The 20,595-nt window shown below is 49.4% G+C and overlaps 1 protein-coding gene across 6 annotated transcripts in view; it reads left to right on the top strand.

Moving 5' to 3' along the window:
- The window catches only part of NAV2 (neuron navigator 2), a 708,473-nt gene that overhangs the window by 630,035 nt on the left and 57,843 nt on the right, over positions 1 to 20,595 (top strand). For 5 of the 6 annotated variants that reach the window (XR_014138638.1, XM_081798468.1, XM_081798466.1 and 2 more), the window contains 7 exons: positions 2,812 to 2,950; positions 10,728 to 11,019; positions 11,736 to 12,438; positions 15,074 to 15,541; positions 16,177 to 16,242; positions 17,655 to 17,699; positions 20,150 to 20,310. Coding sequence is in view for 5 of the 6 variants with exons in the window: in XM_081798468.1 (XP_081654594.1) it covers positions 2,812 to 2,950; positions 10,728 to 11,019; positions 11,736 to 12,438; positions 15,074 to 15,541; positions 16,177 to 16,242; positions 17,655 to 17,699; positions 20,150 to 20,310 (1,874 nt within the window). In the remaining variant the exon portion in view is untranslated. The remainder of the gene's footprint in view (positions 1 to 2,811; positions 2,951 to 10,727; positions 11,020 to 11,735; positions 12,439 to 15,073; positions 15,542 to 16,176; positions 16,243 to 17,654; positions 17,700 to 20,149; positions 20,311 to 20,595) is intronic. The other variant, XM_081798467.1, reaches the window with a different exon arrangement.

Genomic DNA, 20,595 nt, shown 5'->3' with positions numbered 1-20,595 from the left:
ATCTTGGTGGCTCGTGATCCCTTACAGCCTGAATTTGGGGGAAAGGACAAGTTGGAAGTAACTGATTTTTACATCCAAACGGACTTGCCAGTATCCCAAAAGATCCAGAAGGGAGGGAGACCTGGCTGGTTCTCCATATGCAGGGATGGCTGGTCTCTGGCACAAAGAGAGCTTCTTGCTCAGCCCGGGCTGCCCTCTGTGTCACTGCATCCTCATCCCTGGGGTCCCCACGCCTGCCTTCTCTGGCGGCAGCCCCTGGCTTCTCCCTGTCCGGGCCAGCTCAGTCAGGGCAGCCCCAAGATGCTGCGGGCACCGATGTGGGAAGCATCACGTTTACAATAAGCGCCACATGCCCTTCTGGAATAACAGCTTGGTGTTGAAAGGCCATACGGGAGGAGCGGGTACAATTTCAAAGCAAAAACTCCGGGGTTTGGATTCATGGGCATCTGTTACTAACTTCCCGCCTTCTCCCTGCCAGCCACACTCCTCTCTTCAATCCTCTTTCTTCTTCACTGGATTATAGGAAATTTTAGATATATTAAATTGCTAACCCCAGAGAGCAGATGAAATTAAAGACTCCTGTGACTTTTTTTTTTTTTTTTTTAATCATCATGAGAGCCGATTTGGGTCCTTTTTCATCTGTTAGGTCACGCTCTCTCCAGCGGAGCTTAACATGGTTGCCAGCCTAGTGGTATCATCCACGTGTCCCCCATAAAGAAACTGAGGCCTAGGAGTTGTGGCTTGTCGAAGAATGAGCTGGGGGGAGGAGGCCGAGCTCAGAGGCCACAGATGATGGTAACTTGTTGTGGGAGCTTGTCCTGTCTTTCTACTGCATAGGAATTCAGCCCAGAGGGGTTGGATAAGCATGTCCTATGCGCCTGGAGGTAGAGGGGACATGGCTCACAAAGGGGTGAGGTTGACATTGCTGCAGCATCGCCTTGCAAGTGGAGGTGGGAGTGCGGAGATGGCCTGTGGATAAGACCCTCCGAGCCTCGGCCTCCTCCCGAGAAAGTGAGCCATGTCACAGTCTGGTGTGCCCTGAAAGCTGACGTGGTGGAAAGCCATTTGGCATCACAGTAAAGAAGGTGGCTCTGGAGTCAGAACGGCTGGATCCAGGTGCTGTTCCATCTTTTACTGGCTGTCTGGTCTAGTGCAACCTTGCCTGCTTGCCTGCCTGCCTTTCTTTTTTCTTTCAAAGATTTTATTTTGGAGAGAGAGCACACACGTGAGTGAGGTGGGGAGGGGAGCAGAGGGAGAGTGAGGTGGGAAGAATCTCAAGCTGACTCTGTTCTGAGTGAGGAGCCCGACCCTGGGCCAGATCCCATGACCCCAAGACTGCGACCTGAGCCGAAACAAGAGTCAGGTGCCCAACCAACTGAGCCACCTGGGCACCCCACCTTTCTTACCTTTCTAAGCCTCAGTGTCTCCACCTGTACAATAGGAAAACAAGAATACTCATCTTTTTCCACTATATCAAGTAGATCAGATTACATTTATATCGGATGCTTACTTTGTAGTTCACTCGACTTCTCACTCGCATGAGTTTAAATTCACAAGTGTTTACTGAGCATCTGCCCTGTGCCCGCCACCCTGCAACCAAACAAATGAGAAAATATGGCAGGCTTGATTGGGGTGTGGGACGCGAGCACTGTAGGCCCAGGGACCCGGGAGGCCTTTCTGAGGAGGTGACGCTTAACAAGGAGGCAGGGGCGTGTCCAGGAAGAGGGACAACAACTGTAGAGTCTTGAACACAAGAACCCTGTTGGCATAGAAGAAGCACATGCGACTGGAGCCAGTGAGCGATGAAGAGGTGGGCCCGAGGCAGGACTGGAGAGGGAGGCCGGATCAGAGGCTCTTGAGCACCAGAGGAAGGAGTGTGGGCTTTAAGTGCCTGAGAAGCCCCTGGAGGGGTAGTAAGCTGTGGAGCCATAGGATGTGATTCATGTTTCAGAACGATGGTCCTGGCTGCCGTGAGGAGAACGGACTGTTAGGGAGAAGTGGGGCACGGAGCCCAGCGGCCTCTTCGCAGTCGCCCAGGCAGAGCTGAGACCAGCTGGAAGTGCAGACAGCAGGAGAGGTGGAGGGCTAGGCACACGCAGATACATTTTGCAGGTAGACGCCGTAGGACCAGGGGATGGGTTAAAAGTCTTGGTGGCAGTGGGACATGATGAGGAGAAAGAAGAACCATTGCTTCGAGGTTGGACTTGAGTGGTAGGCGCGGCCTCAGTGGATTTGTGGGCTGGGAAATGAACTCTATTTTCAATGTATGCTGGGATGCTATTAGAGTTAGAAGCGCTAATCGAATCGACAGGTGTCTGCTGACTTCTGGGGCTTTCCTTCCCTTGGCATTTCACTCCAGGAGTGGAGTCCAGAGAATTCGTAGAGCAGCTCATCTTTGCACTCTGACCCCGGGGAGAGTGCCACTCTTGACTCTGTCTGCTTCCAGCAGTAGTCCCCAAGCCCACCGCTCTTCCTCTGCCACTAGGTCTGCAAAGTAGCCATTGGCTTCCGCAGAGTTGCCAAGATGGAGTTGAGGATGGGGTAGGAGGCAGGTAGGGTCTTCAGCTCCCTCTGCTCAGGACAGCACGCTCCATGTGGGGGACGGTCCGTCTCAGCCAGTTCACCCAGCTGCCAATCCAGAGCAGCAAGGATAGACGGTGCCCTGGAGGTGAGTCACGTTAGAGGCAAAAGAGCTTCGTCTGGGACTTTTTGACACAGGCGCCTTCGGGGCTGGTATGCGCTTGTCTGTATTGTTGGCCTGAGCTGACCCAGCATGAGGTTTGGGTGCTCAGGATGTGTTTGTCTCGGCAGCTGGGATGACAGCAGCTCCGTCAGCAGCGGGATCAGCGACACCATAGACAACCTCAGCACCGATGACATCAACACCAGCTCCTCCATCAGTTCCTATGCCAACACACCTGCCTCCTCTCGCAAAAACCTGGATGTGCAGGTAAGCAACAGCCTCCTCCCGCAGCCCCTGCCAGCAGGGAGCCTCGGGCTTGAGGACCAGGGGGGCCATTGGGGTGAGCAGCATCCCCAGGTCCATGAGATGAGGCCTGATCACCTGCTCACTGCCTGTGTTCTTATCTCACTAGCCCTGGCCTCCACCTGCAGAGAAAGGGGGGTCAGGCAATGGGGCACTAGAAACAGGAATGGGGAGGCCTCACCATTGTCTGTGAAGGTCTTGATAAAAACCTATTTCCTTCCTGGACTTTCATTTCAGAATCTGTTTTTGGTTTGTTTTGTTTTAAAGAGGATGCTGGACTCATTTGGTCATTCTTAGCCTGGAGTGTGTGTCCTCTCCTAGCCACAGCGAGCCACCGCTGACCAGGGTACATGCCGATCTCCCCAGAGTGATGGGGTGGGAGCAAACATTGACAGCCTCGGCCTGGAAGACCAATAGCTCCTGACCAGAGGTTGGGAACTGTTGGTCTGAAGGTCACGTCCTCATGCTGGTATTTGTCCGTTGGCTTATGGTATCCCCTTCTTTTAAACCAGATTCCATGTCAAGTTTTATATCTATCTATCTATCTTTATTTATTTATTTATTTATTTATTTATTTATTTTAAAGATTTTATTTATTTGACAGAGAGAGAGTGTAAAAGCAGGGGGGTCGCAGCAGGGAGAGGGAGAAGCAGACTCCCCGCTGAGCAGAGAGTCCAACATGGGGCTCAATCCCAAGACCCTGGGATCATGATCTGAGCCAAAGGCAGATGCTTAACTGACTGAGCCACCCAGGCGCCCCTGATTCCATGTCAAATTTTAAAAATTGCATTATTTCACATGAAAATGAGATTCTGGTTTCTCTTAAAGATCAGAATATATTGCTTTCTTGAGCCTATATTCTCCACATGGCAACAATCAACAGGTGTCCAAGTGTCTGCCCCCTTCAGACAGGGAGCCCTTGTCTCAGCGTGCCCCAACTGCTCCTTCAATATACCTGTCAGACCCCAGGGTGCTTGAGTTTTCAACCCCTACTTTAAAACTCTGAGACGGTATGTCTCGGATACTGTGCTCTCCCTTCTTTTGCTTCCAAAGTGGTTTCATGTGGGTGCTTTCACTCACCTTCACAGCGCTCCTTCGTGGGCAGAGGGGTTGGTTCTAGCAATCCCATTTTGCTAGGAGAAGAGTGAGGTGCCATCCTCATAGCCAGTCCCCAAGTTGGGACTGACCTGCGCAAGGACTGGCCAGCTCTGGTGGCCCTGGCTTATGTGGCCTGGGATCTTTTTCATGATGGGTCCTTCCCACCGGTGGGGACCACTGCCTCCAGTGAAACCACGCGAAGCTCTGATTGGGACACAGTCTCCCAGAGGAGCCTGGGGGAGGGCAGAACTGACACTTGTCCCCTTCCTTCACTCCCTTCCACGCCAGCTTCCTTTCTCACTTGTTTCTCTGCGAGACAGGAGGTTCTTTGGAAATTTCTATGCTTTCAAAAGTATCTTTTTTTTTTTTTTTTTTTTTGAAGACAGGGCTAAATAAAGAACGTGTCAGAGTGTGGGAGTACTTGTGTCCCACAGAAATGTGGACGTTGACTGCCTGAGGAAATATGTTGGGTGTCGCCTCTGGGATTGCCTGTGATTTCTTGAATTTGCACTTTCTCCAGAATTTCTAATTATTTTTGAGTGAGAGTTGAATTGTGATGGTAGTGGTGAAAAAAAAAACACGACCCAAATGAAGGAGGCACAAGGTGTTGGGGGTGCTGATAATATTCTATATCTTGATCTGAGTGGTAGTTATGGAAGTAGGTTAATTTTATAAGACGTATTCAGGCTATATACTTAACATTGTGCATGTGATATATGAATGCTATACCCCATTTTAAAAGGGTAATTAAAAAAAAAAAACACATACGTAAGCCACGCTGCTTGAGAGTGATCACTGTTTGATCAGTGATTAGACAAAAATTAGAAACACAGCCAGCCTGTGTCCCTGCCGCCTACCCCCTGCCAACTTTTTTCCTTTCCTCATGGACACTAATTTTTTTTTTTTCTGAGAGTCTTTTTAATTTCAGGGTAACAATAACAAGCTCTTAGACTCTCCTTAGATACAGAGGTGGGGAACCAAGAGGAGAGGGACAGACAGGTTGAGGGGGGTGGCTTGTGGAGAGAGAGGGAGAAAGAGGGTGGGGGAGGGAGGGAGAGATGAATATCAATAGGTTTCTCTTTTGTCTACTTTTGGAGGTAGTCTTGCTTTTAAGATGCAGGTTGAGCCAACAAAACACTGATAGAAGAATCTCTTGTCTTTGTTTCCCTCCCACAAAGGTGGGATTGGCATCTGTTTTCCGTATTGATACAGAGTAAGCATCGGGGATTTACAAATGATTTCGTCTGATAGACTCAGATTTGGTTAAGGCCAGTGCCCCCTCCTCTTTGACCAGCTCTTTGCCTTTGTCTAGAAAATGTCACATCAGAAGAAGTTCAAGAATACTACACAAACATGTCTTTTGATCAGTTTCAGAAGGTTAATTTCAAGGGATGGAAGGGGTTTAATATTCGTTGGGTTGGTTTGTTTTGGTTTTGTTTTTTGGGTTTGTTTGTTTGTTTGTTTTGCTATAAAACTGCCTGAGTTTAAAATATTTAAATAAAAACTAAGCCAGTAGGTCTTGGAATACAATAAATGCGGACTTGCACCAATAGTTACAAAGATTCCCAGGGAGGTGGTTTCTCTGGCATCCCTTTGTTCCTGTCCAGGGAGTATCTCCAAATATTTGAATCAGCGTAAATTGCAGCCTCGTCCCCTCCTCCCCTCATCCCACTCTGAGGAAAGCCAAGGGCCATTACTCCTCTCAGAGCAGCACCAGGCATCGGGAAGATGTGCGCTGCCATCATTCCCCGGGGCTCGTTCAGGTTTCTGTCACAGCCTGGCTTCCCCCATCGAACGGGGAGTGCGCAGTGTCCCAGGCAAGGCAGGGAGAGGCAGGAAGCCGCAGCTAAGCACGTCTGCCGGGAAAGCAGGTTGAGGACAGGTTGCCTGGCCAGGTTTGCTATTGGAAAAGCTGCTGAGGAACTGCTAAAAGGAAATCCATCCAAGGAACAGGGAAGTTGTGGTCCAGAAGCCCAAGGAGCAGCCTTGTTAGCCGAGCAGATCACAGGGGAGCTGTCCTTGAGAGACGAGAGCCCCCTTTGTCTGTGAGTGACTGATCTCCTCAAGGATGTGGAAGGGCACTGAGGGTGCCCTCGGCGGGATGCACATGCCCAGGTGTCCGGCACCAGGCCTCCTATCACTGCTCCCAAGCTGGGCAGAGAATCTCCTGGCTTGAGGTCTGACAGCCTTTCGACGGACTTCCTCCATGAGGACTGGTGAGTCCAGTTGGGCCAAACCAGGTTGCGGGGTCAGGGAGAAGGGGTTGAGCTCCTGGTTCTGTGGCATCCTCGGATAAGCTAACCAGCCTCTTCAAGCCTCTGCCTCCTGGTCCGTAAAATCACAGCAGTTAGACTCGTCTCAAAGGAGGAATGTGGTAGTGACATGGAAATACTTTATCTGAATGTGCTCTCGTGGTATTTCATTCTTGGTAGGTACTCAGGAGTTTTCTTTTTTTTTTTTTCTTTTCCTTCTTTCCTTCCTTCCTCTGGATTACCTGTCCCCCTGCCTCCCTCCCTCCATTCATGTCAGTAACCAAAGTTTGTGTTCTTAATATATCTTGCAATTCATTTTATATTTTGCAGCATTTTATTTTTAGGACAGAGGACTTGTAACAAACACATCTCTCTCCCCCACGTAATCATCTGTCCATTCACGTCCTTGGTCATTCAGTATTTCCTCTCAGTCTGTGGAAGGTTCCATTCCAGGTGCCAAGATACAGAGAAGCCTGTATCAAAATTCCTTTCATTTTCACTGCCTGTGAAGTTTTAATATACGAGAGGAGGAAGATAATTCCATGTGAGTTTAATTTTTGCTACTCAAGGAAATAAAATTCTGAATTCTGTGGCAAGGATCCCTGTCCTGTGTGAGGCCTCGAGTGAGCCTGGAGCTCTCTAGCTGTTCTCTGGATGTTGGTCTGGATGCAGGGATAGGGTTTGGCTGGGGGCAGGGAGGGATGCCCCTTCTGCCCACCTGCTAGGTGCTGCTGCTTATGATTATAGGCAAGTTACTTGCCTGTACTTTCCTGGTCTGTAAAATATGGATAATAGTACAAGCTCAGAGGATTAGATGAGCTAATAATGTATGCAGAAGGACACGGTGCCGACCTAGCAAGAGAAGTGGCAGGAGATAATGCTGATGCTGATTATTACTTCTGTGATGACTGCAGTTGCAACTTGAGCCAGTTCAGCATCTTGATCAGCAGGGGATGTGGGCGTGAAGAGGGCAGCGTCCCGGCTTCTAGAGGCTTGTGGCCCAAGAGCAGGAAAGACGAGTACCTTGTTCACCCTCATGCAGGACAAAAATGGAATAAAGACAACCAAGTGTTCAAGGTTTTCAGAGGTGGGAGAGTTGGTGACAAAAGAGCCACTGTGTGAGTCCCTCCACATTTAGTGACAACTATCTACCTTCTAAGACTCCTCTGTCTGTTCCATCTCCATTTTATGCACAGGTCATGACCTTAGAGGAGGTAACCCACTCCCTCCAAAGGAGGGAGAACCCAGTACCTGAACTCAAACTCCAAGCCCGTGTTCTCCCCAACACATCAGGCCACGTGGCCCACCTTGGTTCCACCCTTTCACTCTCAGATCAGCCTCCCTTCTGTGGTCCCTGAGCAACCTGGGCCCTCAGTGGTGAACCCTCCAAAATTTCAGGCCTTCTCCCCACCTATGTTTGGTTGTTTCCCTACCTTCCCTCTGGGATGTTGAATGAGTAAGTGGACTTCCAGTTAGGGGCAATAGGAAAATCTTGCCAAAATTAGGTGCCATTTGAAATGAGAACAACTGATGAAGGCATGAAGAGCCAAGGGAAGGATACAGCTCTTTGTACGTCCCCAGGCAGCTGCCCTGCTACCCTTCACTTGTCAGCTCTGGGAATTTTTCATCTTTTTTTGTTTTAAAGATTTTATTTATTCATTTGAGAGTGAGAGAGCACGAGCTGAGGGGGTAAGGACAGAGGGAGAGGGAGAAGCAGACTGCCCACCAAGCAGGGAGCCTGATGCGGGACTCGATCCCAGGACTCTAGGATCAGAGTTCTAGGGGTCGCACCCAGAGGGTAGGCTAGAGCTGCTTCAGTGCTGGAGTTGGGGAACAGAAGGAGAATCTACTGGGTGTAGGAATTGTGTGAGGTGCTGCTAGGCCTGCAGAAATGTCTCATGTCCTTGGACTTATTCTCCAGGAAGGCAGTGTGGCATAGTGGTTAAAATCTGGGCTCTGCATTTGAGACTCCCTAGAATCCTTGGATCTCCATTTCCTCACTGTGTGGTCTTGGGCAATTTTCTTTTCTACTGTGTGCCTTAGTTTTCATATGTAAAATTGAAATATGAACTGTAACTTCCTCATGGATTCTTGGTGAGGATTAAATTAAATAATAAATGAAAAGCACTTTGGCCCAGTGCCTAGCACATAGTAAGTGCTTAATAAATGTAGTTGTCACTGCTACATGTAGTCACTGTAGCATGACTACAATTTGATTAGGGAGAATAAGGTATGGGAGCATGCAAAGAATAACTAATATAGTAACCCAGAATGTAGTTAAGTGCTAAGTTTTCAGTATCTCCTGGAGTATGTTAGAATGTGTCAGAATATACTTGAACATAAACTCCAGGAAGTTAATGACTTGTATTTGTTCTTATTCATTCACTACAGTGGGGTCCCAGGCCCCATGAGTTTGCCTGGCATATGGTGGCACCCAGGTAATACCTGCAGATTGAATGCTTCTAAAGGCAATCTCTTTCCTGCCTCAGGACCTTTGCATGTGCTCTTCCCCCTGCCTGGAATGCTCTTCCCTAAACTCTTCTCAGTAAGTTTGTTCTCACTCTTCAGGTTACTTCTTCAAAGGGGACTTACCTGACCACCGTCCCCCATCCTCCTCCTCATCAGCTAAATTACATCAGCGTATTTTTTTCTCTTACTCCTTGTCCTTTTTCTTATAAAATCTTCATAATTCATAATTACTCATTTATTTGTATTTATTTTTTCAACCTCTGCCTCTGTCACTGGATCGTAAACTCCAGGAGGGATGGGACTTAATCAGACCCGCAGATCCTCAGACCTTCCATGGCGCCTGGCAAATGGCGGGCTTTGAGGAGTTCTGGTTGAAGGAATCTACTGGAAGTGTTTAGAGGAAGGAACACGGGCTGGAGTAGTTGGGACAGGGAGTGGGTAACTTTAGTCTCCGCTCATCTATAAAACTGAAATGAAGGCAATACTATGTACTGTCGTGACGCTCCTTAACCAGAGAGTGGTCAGAATCAGAGATCGTTTTGTTGAAGTGTGCTGTAGCTTGAAAAGCATGTGTTCATTGGTTCCCTCCTTTACTCATCAAGCCTTGATGGAGCTCCTGCTCTGTGTTCAGATGCAGGAACACCCCGTCTGTGTCCTTGCCACAGCTGAACGGGGGGATGCCTGCAGTCAGGGAGTGAGTCTTTTGTCCCCCTCCTGTTCTGGTGCCTGGTACCCGGAGGGAACTCAGTATGTGTTTGAGGAATGACTGAACAAGTGAAGGCACCGTCAGGTTGCCGTGATGGAGGACTGGAATTTAGAGGGGGGTGCGGGGTTGAGTGGGGAGAGAGAGGCCGTGGTGGTGACCGAGAGGTGACTTAACTGGGGCTGCTTGTCTGTATTCAGCTTTGTCCCATACACCGGTGAATCCACAGAGGAAAGCATCGATACCACTACTGCTCTTGGATGAAAGGCATTAGGCCAGATTCTTGCTGGGTAATCATTCGGATTTCCTGCCCTGCTGGTGTTGCCCACTGTTGGTAGTTAAGCATAGCCAACACGGGCCTTGTCACTCAGCGTGGCCGCCCTAAAGTGTTGCTAACTCCCACCCGCATTCACTGCACTGTTTCTCCCTACTGGCATCCTCTTGGACCGGCCCGGGCTCCCTAGGGAAGCCCCTAAAGCCTTCTGGTTAGCTTTGTGCCTTTTCACTGCGGTGAATCATTAACATCACGCTTCTGTCCCCTCCTGGGTTCCATGGTCAGCGGGTCAGGGCTCTTCCAAAGAAAGCTAGCTAATTATATCCCTTGTCTGAACCAAATCCCACAAGAGGAGCGAAGCAGTGGCATATAAATGGAGCCGGGCGGGAGCAGGCACCTCTGGCTTTTGAGGGTTTGTTTTCCCCCAGCCCCTCTCTCTCTCCCTGATCCGCGTGGAACTAGCAGCCGCCCTCGCCTGCTCCGTCTGCGTGTTAGGCTGTGGCGCTGTGCTGTATTCAAAGATCTCGCTGCTAGTGGAGGGATAGGAAGACGGCAGAACAAAGGGAAACAGGCCAGGAGGCTGCATGCTGGTTGAAGAGAGGTCTCTGGAGTTAGAGGCGATTGTTGCCAAGTGACAGAGAGTTGGTCGCTGAATTCTCGCCCCGTCTCTGTCTGCTCACGTTTCTCCTCCATGGGGCTCTGTCCCCCTTTCCCTCTCAGCCCGTCCCACTCTCCTTCGTCACTCCCTTCTAGGACATAGTTATATTCTGTACTTTCCTCCAGCCAAAAAAAAAAAAAAAATCAGGCTTTCTAGCAAGATAACCAGACTATAAAGGCCCGGACACTTTCAAGTAGTCATCTGTCATTGTACTGGCATTCTCGCTCTGGGCTGAGCGGCTCCAGGCCTGGGATTCTGGAAGGCCTAATTCAGCGTCTCATCCACAGACCGACGCTGAGAAGCATTCGCAGGTGGAGAGGGGTTCCCTGTGGTCGGGCGATGATGTCAAGAAGTCAGACGGAGGCTCAGACAGCGGCATAAAGATGGAGCCTGGGTCTAAGTGGAGACGGAATCCCTCGGACGTGTCTGACGAGTCTGACAAAAGCACGTCGGGCAAGAAGAATCCGGTCATCTCCCAGACGGGCTCGTGGCGGCGAGGCATGACCGCGCAGGTGGGCATCACCATGCCGAGGACGAAGGCGGCTGCCCCAGCAGGCCCGCTCAAGACCCCAGGAACTGGTGAGTAAGAGGCTGCGCTGCCTTGCATCTGCATTTGTCCGTCTGAAATCCAAAACCTGCAGTCACTTGAGCAAGAGCTTCAGTCCCCATCAGTGCTCAGGTATTTCTTCTTTGAGTTTAGACTCTGCTAATAACTAGCTTTCGGAAAGGTTCACATCCCTACCTTTTCCCAAGTGGAAATAGGTAAGTGTGCAAGCCTCAAACTCCGAAGATGGTTCAGCTGCCGAGGTGTACGGAATGGGTTTAACGAGGCACTAGGGAAGAGCCAACACGCCCGCGTGTAAGCTGCTCAAGACCATGAGTTTACGAGCTGCCTTTATGTCCAGTCTGTGTTGCCCATGATTTAGGGATGTGTGTAAACAAGGGTAGTGTTTTTGCAGGAAGGCAGAGGTGCCCCCTGAAAATGTTAAGGAGAGCCTTTTAATGGACAGGGAAGAAAGGTCAGTAGAAGGCAGGATCTCTTGCCCACACATATCAGTGATTGGCTGGCTTCGCTTTGTTCTGGGTAAATTTAGGCTGCTTTGCAAATGTGTAGAATCATTGACATCTCCTAGAAGGCTCACGGTGACAGTAGTAGGCTCGATTATCTTTATAAAAAGGCTACTGCTTTCCCCAAGGAAAAAGTGAACCAGTTCTTTGGAGGAGGGGAGGATCGTAAGCAGATGGGGCTGTACGCTTCTTGGTGTGCACGCTAACCTCGCTGCTTTCTCCCTTAGGAAAAACAGATGATGCAAAGGTGTCTGAGAAAGGAAGACTGTCTCCCAAAGCCTCCCAGGTGAAGCGCTCCCCATCAGACGCAGGCCGCAGCAGCGGTGACGAGTCCAAAAAGCCCCTCTCCAGCACTTCCAGGACCCCCACTGCCAACGCCAACAGTTTTGGGTTCAAGAAGCAGAGCGGCTCGGCCGCTGGGCTGGCCATGATCACAGCCAGTGGGGCTACCATCACCAGCAGGTCAGCCACACTGGGCAAGATCCCCAAGTCATCCGCACTCGTCGGTCGGTCCGCTGGCCGGAAGACGAGCGTGGACGGGGCTCAGAACCAGGACGATGGGTACCTGGCTCTCAGCTCCCGGACCAACTTGCAGTACCGGAGTTTGCCAAGGCCCAGTAAGTCCACCAGCCGCAACGGGGCCGGGAACAGGTCTAGCACCAGCAGCATCGATTCCAACATCAGCAGTAAGTCCGCGGGCCTGCCGGTGCCCAAGCTGAGGGAGCCTTCCAAAACGGCCCTGGGCAGCTCTCTGCCCGGTCTGGTCAACCAGACAGATAAGGAGAAAGGCATCTCGTCCGACAACGAGAGTGTGGCTTCCTGTAACTCGGTGAAGGTGAACCCGGCGGCCCAGCCTGTGTCCGGTGCGGCTCAGGCGACACTCCAGCCAGGCACCAAGTACCCCGACGTGGCCTCTCCCACGCTCCGCAGGTAAGCGGGTCGATGGTGCTGAGCAGAGCTGGAGTACGTGGAATGGCATCCCGAGTGAGTCATTTTTTTTTGTTCCTCGGTGAAAACAGCCTCTGTGTTTCTCCACTTCTGTTTAGTCAGAGCCTGCCAGCGATTTTGTAGTCTGCTGATTATTTCCCCACACAGGGAGGAAAAACCTAAGTGTCTGAATCGGTCATCCTGGGTTCGAATCCTGAGTCCACCTTAATTAGCCACCATGTATCCTTTCTTAACAATTCTGTTTTGGCTTCCTCATCTGTAAAATGGGAACACCTACCTGAGATTTCATGTGAAGATTAACCTACGTAGCCATATCTGGCCCATAGTAGGTGCTCAGTCAAAGCTGGCCACCCTCCAAGATGAGATCTTAATAATCCCCCTAGACCCCAGGTGGGTATATGAGGGGAAGGCAGAAGATCTTCCTCCCCTCCCCTTGTCTTATTAATTCTGTGGCTGAGATTCTTCATCATTATGCCAGACCGTGAGCTCAGCCAGATCCTTCTTCTCTCAACCAGCCCAGTATCCCCCCTGCCACATACTTTTTTATACTGCATGCTTAATTCCAAATTTGTTTCTGAAATTTTAGCTTTCTTAAAAAAAAAAGCTTTTAAAGCAGGAGTGTTTCTGAAAAAGAGAAGTTGATTTCTTACTCCCTTAAAAAGGCATTTTCCCGCATTTCCACACTGAATGGAAATTTTTATGTGAAAACAGTGTTATTTTTTAAACAGTTCCTTTCTAAATGTATAAGCTTTTGCTTGCTCATATTATCTCATTATCATATCTGCTGGACCATCCCCAAACTGCAACTGCGTAGGACAGAGCTTATCTTACCTTCCCAGGAAATGGCTTATCAACTAGGAAAGAGTATAAGTACTGGATATAAAATTAAGTAGTGAAAAATAAAGATTATGTGCCCCCATGTACATATTTTGGGGGTGAATAGGAATGTTTGAAAAGACTTCAGAAGAAGCATGTCACGTGAAATGTGTAATGAAGCAGTTCTGTTCTTTGTCTAGACTTGATTATTAGAATTTCAGTAATGATTATTTTTTCAGGGGAAGGTCCTGTTGGGCTGCTCTTTGTTGTTTTAACAGGTTGCCTTGTAAATGAAAATTTTCTCTGCTTCTTGCCTCAAGGATTATATGTAATATTCACTCGTTGGTATTATAGATTTCCTTTAGTAACTACAAAGGTATTTTACTGGACCCTTAGGCTACCGTGATAGAATACATGAAAATGCATGCAGATTCTTAGTCTTGACATTGAACAACTTTCAGCCAATTCCTGTTAATTACATTTTTCCTAAATCATTAAGAGGTGTTCTCAATTTCCTCTTTGTGCATTAGTACAGAGAAGAGAAATCTTAGATCAAGTGATAGCTCTCTTCAAATGATTTGAAGGACTAGCAGACAAAAGATTGGGCTTTTTCTCTGTAGTTACCTGGAGGAGAATTAGGGGCAATGAGAAAAAGTAAAGAAGATAGATCAGATTTTGGTTTTCTAGTGATTAGAAGTGCTTGACAATGGAATGAGTTACCCTTAGAAGTAGTGAGGTTCCTGTTAACTGGAAGTATGTAAGCACGCCAAAGCCAAGATTCTACCAGAAGATATCTAGATCATTCTCTGGTTGTCATCAGGCAAAAAAGATTGTTTTCTAATCTGTCACCAGGTACTGTAGTGAGGATTGATTATGTGTATGTATGTTTGTTCTTACAATAATTGGGATTTTTAAGGACTCCCAGGAGAGGACAAAGATCAGACTCATGCCGTGGAGTAGCTGGGTGCAAGGCAACCTGCCTCTCAAGATATGTAGTAGTTTTATCACTGCAGAGATGCACATTCCACGAGGGTTTGGTGGCTGGAATTACTTGCATTCCTAGAGCATGTACTGGTCCTTGGACTTTAAGACAGTTCTGCCATTCTTCATAGAGAGTCCTGTTGCCAAAGGAAGAGAGACACACATGTGCCATTCCCTGTGTTTCAGATGGCACATTTTTGGTCATCAGCAGGGGGGATGACATGGAATGACATTTCTGTCTCTAAGACCCAGTGTGTCTGATCTTACATCTCATGACTCCAGTAAGATTTCTGTGTAGATCCTTGGGTAGGACTAGCCTCCCATCTTTCATATGGGCGTTCACTTGAGGAGAAATCCGTGAAGATACTTCTCCCAGGCCCCATCCAGGTCTAGACTCGTGTTCTTGATTGTTCATGTCATCCTTAGAGACCAAAGCAACCAAAACCTTTGGAATTGAACTGTCATAAACTGAGTACTGCTTTGTGTCCAGGGTCTCAGATACAAAGACGGCTAAGACAGCTCTTTTTCCTCTAGATGTTTCCCGGGCCGGGACAGTTTTCTAGTTACCCGATTTTTGGAAATAAAGGGAAGCAAGATCTGGGACCATCATGGCTAGGCCTATAGAACATTATTTCGTGTTGCCCTTGGGGTTTCGGCTACAGCCTAGAACTTGAAGCTAGAGCCTTGTGATACACTGGTGTCCAGGCCCCCTGCATGGTGGCTTTTCCCAGTGGAGCACCATTAGCCATTTCATACTTTAACGGCTCGGCGCCCCTCGTCGCTGGCTGTTCAACCTGCACAACCCTTTGTCTCTTCACAGACTCTTTGGTGGGAAGCCTACCAAGCAAGTGCCCATTGCCACAGCAGAAACCATGAAAAACTCAGTGGTGATCTCCAATCCTCATGCCACCTCGACCCAGCAAGGTAACTTAGAGTCCCCCTCAGGCAGCGGCGTCCTGAGCAGTGGGAGCAGCAGTCCTCTCTACAGTAAGAATCTGGATATCAACCAGTCTCCTCTAGCCTCCAGCCCCAGCTCAGCCCACTCGGGCCCTTCCAACAGCCTCACCTGGGGCACCAACCCCAGCAGCTCGTCCGCGGTCAGCAAGGACGGCCTGGGCTTCCAGTCCGTCAGCAGCCTCCACACCAGCTGTGAGTCCATTGACATCTCCCTCAGCAGTGGAGGGGGGCTGAGTCACAATTCCTCCACGGGCCTCATCACCTCCTCTAAAGACGACTCCCTGACACCCTTCGTCAGAACCAACAGCGTGAAGACCACGCTGTCGGAAAGGTTGGTGCCGTGCACTCGCATCTCTCCGAGGACACCCTTCCGCAAGTCAGAGGGTTTATGTTAGGGATCCCAGATGTCCGTTCACCTTTGCCTGGGAGATGGCACTCTTTCCAACCACTGCTGTCTTTCCGTGGGGAAGCCAGGTCGGGATGGAATTCAGCTCGGCTCTCCTTCCTGTTACCTTTTCCATCGTGGTTATTCTCAGTGCTTAGAGCTGCCGGCAGTCTCTGGGGGGCAGGTTTAATGCTCCCTTTTGAAATGGCATTCCTCCTTGGAGGTCCTTCCATTTTATCCTGTTCGCTCATCAGCTGCTTGTTTCCCCTCCCCTTGTCCTTGTGCAGGCAGAGTGGGGGGCGGGAAGCATTGTAGGCAGCGGGGTGGACTTGGTGGGCATCATGGCAGACACCCTCCTACCGAAGGGCTGCCAGCCAGAGTGATCAGGAAACTCAAAGCAGCCTCAGAGCCCCGGATTTCACTGCAGCGTGCTGTGTGTCGTGTTTCTCTACGTAGGTGAGAACGCTGGGATCTGCACTGGGACTGAGAAAAATGTTCTAATCACTGTGTGTGTAACGACCCCTCCCCTTTCTTCCCATCTAATGTTCCTTCTCTTATTTTCTACCTGCCTGGACTTCTAGCCCTCTCTCTTCCCCTGCTGCTAGCCCTAAGTTCTGCAGAAGTACTCTGCCCAGGAAACAGGACAGGTAATGACGTTGTAGGCTGGGGACCCCACCGAGCCTCCGGGTTCCTCTGCCCATCTGTGTCAAGCCAGACGTCTTGTGTGAGGCTGTTGGCCTGAGGCTTCTGCTTGTGTTCGTGGCTCTGATGTACCCTGTGACCCCAGACATGCCAATGAGGGTCTGCCCCACTGTCCACGCCAGCCCTGGAAGCGGTAGAGTCAGGCCGGCCCGTCCCTCCCCAGCTTGGGAAGGAAGCTCAGCCGCTTGAACTGGGGCGGCAGACGCCCTCACTTGCATCTCTGCCTTCCTGTGGCATGTTCCCGCTTCCCAGCTCCCCGGCTTCCCATCCTTTCTCCCGTCTCTCTCCCCTCTCCCTCCCAGCCCAGAAATGATCCACCACCCGCTGTGCGGCACAGCCCTCACCTTTGTCTCCCCCCCCCTGCTCCCCACGCAGCTGGCTCTCTTCCCTTCCAAAGTCCTTTCCTGCAGTTTGGCTGTTGCGTCTTGCAGGCTGTTGTGTTCTGTGTGCCCGTTTCCTGTAATGATAATGAAAAAGAGGATGTGGAGGGTTGAGGCTCTACAGACTAAGAGGCTTGCTTGCCCCTAGCTGCCCTGTGGGTGGGCCTCAGAGATGGACACTGACCTCCGGTTTGTGGGGGAGCCACAGCTTGGCCAAACATAATAACCAGATGTTGTTTCATGCTAGAAAAAAAAAAATTAATGAAAATCCTCTTCACCCCGTCAACAGCAAAAACTTTGTTTTTGTCAGATTCCCAGACCAAGCCTTTAAACCCTTATTCTTTGGAAATCCAAATGCCTTGACTTTATCAGCCAGCAAGTTGTAACATGCCCCGACTCGGGCCCAGGGCTCAGCTCCGAGCCACAGCAAAGTAAGAGGGACCTGGAATTCACGTTGTTACAGATGAATTCCAAATATGCAGAACTGCTGGCCTCTTGACACCCTCCAGCAAGTCCCTTCTCTCACGGGAAGTCCTCGTCAATGGCATTTGGGGGTGGGCCAGAGGTAGGGGTGCAGGGAACCTGGCATCTCTCTCTCCGAGAAGCAGTGGTGCTGGTACAGGGCTGGGTGACTGGGCAGCAGAAGGTGTGGGCTCTGCTTTGACCTGGGGCAGCCCCTGAGTTTTGCTTGGCACCTGTGGCAAAGGAGGAAGAGTTGGGGCCCAGTGGATGGCTCAGGCCTCCTGGTGCCTCGGAGTAAGGTATGCGGTGGTGTCAGCCAGGCCCAGGATCAGGTTTCTCTTGTTTTCCGTGGATGTGGATGTGTTGCATGCGCAGCTGGATATAAGGGAGCCCTCCCTGGTGCCGTGAGTCTCTTGCTGCAGATCTCCGGCCCCTCCTTAGCCTTTCCCTCCTTCCCTTGCCTGCTTTCCCTGTGCTTCTCTGAAGTTCTCATTTTTGTTTTAACTTTCCTACAGTGACCCGCACCTTGATAGGAACACTTTGCCTAAAAAAGGACTCAGGTATCTGCGTTTCCTCCTTCCATCCGTGCCATCTGGTGTGGCTTTGGGGCTTGGCTGCGTGACTCTCATGGCTGGTGGGGGTTTGGGCTGGGCTGGGCTGGGGTCCCCGCTTTGGCCACCGCAGCAGGACCCTCTGAAACGGGGGCTTCCCCCGGCCCCCTCTCATTCTCATCGCTCCATCTGTTGGCTTTTTTGCTTGGGCAGGGGCTGTGCTTTTTCAGGCTTACTGTGGCGCAAACCATCTCATGAAGAACATCCCTGGGCAAGCCCAGAGAGCAGTGACTGCTACTCGTGGGACCAGCGGGTTCAGTCGACGAGCTCTTCACCTTGACCATTCTGCTCACGGCCATCTTCCCAAAAGAAAGGACGTGACTTACAGCACATTGGTTAGCCAGGACATGGACAAAGGAGAGAAATACCTCCCCCCAAATTGGAAAATATTTAACTTTTCGGGCCACAGAAAATTACTAAAGGCAGATGCTTGGCCCTTCCTAAATATTCTCATTGAAAAACGTGTCAGTTTTCGGTCCCTGACAAGACATGGGTGTGATTGGCTTTGGTGTAAAGAAAAGCCTACCAGGAGGGAATGTCCTTCCATTCATCGTAAGTCGTGGCTCATTTTTGGTGCAAGTCCTGGTTAAGCAAGATGCCGTAAGTCCCCGTTGCTCGCGCCATCTCCTTCACTTTGCCAACCGGAGGGACTCCAGTTCTAATGCCTGCCCCATGGTCCTACTGTATGATGGTTGCGGCTGTCATTTCTCCTGCTCTTTAAACACCTCGTTCTTCGTAGCATTTGCTTCACCCTGCACTAAGCATTAAGTGCTTTCACCAAAAAAAAAAAAAAAAAAGGACTTGGAATGAAATGTTTCATTGCTGTCATGTATGTCTGTAGCTAATAACCTGCAGCTCTTAAGGCTGAGAGCATTTTGAGCAGTAATGGGAGGTAGGTATCAATGCTGCCTTTCAGTAGGAACTCGAGGAAAGCCAATTCTGAGAATCTAAGAATAAAAGTATTGAAAATCCTCCATCAGACGTCCTGCGGGAGGAAGTTCAGCACTGAGGCCATGGAGGAGGGGAGGTGGCAGGGCCTTTTGTGCTTAAGTTTTCTTCGTGCCTGTGAGGGCTTCTTGTCAGCACCCAAGCTAATACTTAGATCATGGCCACTCTCAAGATGAGTTTGACATTAATGCCCCGCTCTTGCCTCTAAATAGTAACTATTTAGGAAGCTAGCCCCTCTAAATGGGAACATTTTGAAGTTATAGATAGATATTTTTTTCAGTAGTTCTAGTCTATCAAAATGATGTAGCTCTGGCTTTTTAAAATTGTTTTTTAAAATTTCAGAATAGAGATATGTGCTAGGCTCTCTTCGTGCAATTGATGTGACCTAGAAAATTGTACGTCCATCACCTATAGCAGAAACATTAAGGGAGAAACCTTTTTTTGCGCCTTCTCACTCTCTCTCCCTTCTAGCTCTCTCCCTCCCTACACATTCATGTGCAATGCCAAGACACCAGCGACTCTTTTTCTTGAGTCAAAAGAATCCCTCTGGTTCCATAATCAGTAGTCGCCCCACGGTAATCTGTGTCTAAGTCCAAAGGTACTCTGGCTGCTGGGTGCTTCAGAAATTTGAGATGCTGCCTGCGGGCATGATGAGAATAGCATGGATTTTGGAATCAGACATAAAATGGATTGAAATCTCAGCTCGTGATTTGAGGCAGCCCCCCGCCTCCAACTTCTTTGAATGTGAAATGGGAATAATAGCATCTGCATTGCTGGGTGGGTGGGAGGTGTTGGCGAGATGTTTCTGAAGGCACCCAGCACATTGGAGACATTGAATACACCATTACCAGATAACGTGACCTAATAAATGAGGAGGTGGACCCCATGACTTCTGTGGCACCCAGTGATTTGGGGTTCCTGTTACGGAGACGTGCTGATGCTACACTGCAGCAAACCTAAGCATCGGTGTCCTCACGCCTTCCGTCATGCTGGTTTCGGATACACTGGGACTTGCGGCCGCTTAACGTGCGCTCAAGAATGCAGATGCCACGAGCTATCTAATTAAAACTTCCTCGAAGCTCTGACGGCAGCTCCTTTTGTTGCTTCAGTCCTGTCAAGGTGGGGGCTTTGAAATGACACTATCATGAATCAACACGTTACAGATACGCCCAGGGACGGCTCCTTTGAGCATTTACCGATCTTGCTCCCTTTATGTATTCCCTTCACCCTGAAAAGAATTGCAGTTTTCCCCAAAGGCAGCCAAGTAGCAAAAAAGGATTTGGAGAAACTTCATAAGTTTCAGGATGTGTAGTGATGTGATTTTTTTTTTTTTTTTAATAATAATCTTTGGATCTGTATTTTCTTTTTTGTCTATGTATCATCAGCTCCCCGGAGTTCATTTTCATAAGCGTCGTTCATAGTTAATCCCAGCGTAATTTCTGTCTATCCAGGTATACTCCCACCTCACAGCTTCGCACCCAAGAAGACGCAAAAGAATGGTTACGGTCCCACTCTGCAGGAGGCCTGCAGGACCCCGCTGCCAATTCCCCTTTTTCCTCTGGCTCCAGTGTAACGTCTCCCTCCGGAACAAGATTCAACTTTTCCCAGCTTGGTGAGTAGCCACTGATAATTAGCTGTGGGGATCAGCTCCGTGGGGCGGAGATTAATCTTGTATTTTGAAGGAGGCGTGTGGTCATTGCCATGCGGTCACATCACTCTCCGTATTGATCAGCCCTCAGCAATGTAGTTTGATTATAGGCAGTTGAGAGCAAAAGAATGAGAAAAGAGAAAAGGTTTTGTTATTCTAATCAGTAATTTATTTATGTGGTTGATGTAGGTAGGCTCATAGCAAAGAGCAAGCCATTCCATTTTTGAGAAGAATGTATTGTTTCTAAGA

Source organism: Leptonychotes weddellii, chromosome 11 (genome assembly GCF_054177405.1).
Source record: "Leptonychotes weddellii isolate Sample4059 chromosome 11, ASM5417740v2, whole genome shotgun sequence".
Classification (NCBI taxonomy): Eukaryota; Metazoa; Chordata; class Mammalia; order Carnivora; family Phocidae; genus Leptonychotes; species Leptonychotes weddellii.
The sequence above is the reverse complement of the archived record's forward strand: the minus strand, read 5'-3'. Positions and strand labels throughout refer to the sequence as shown.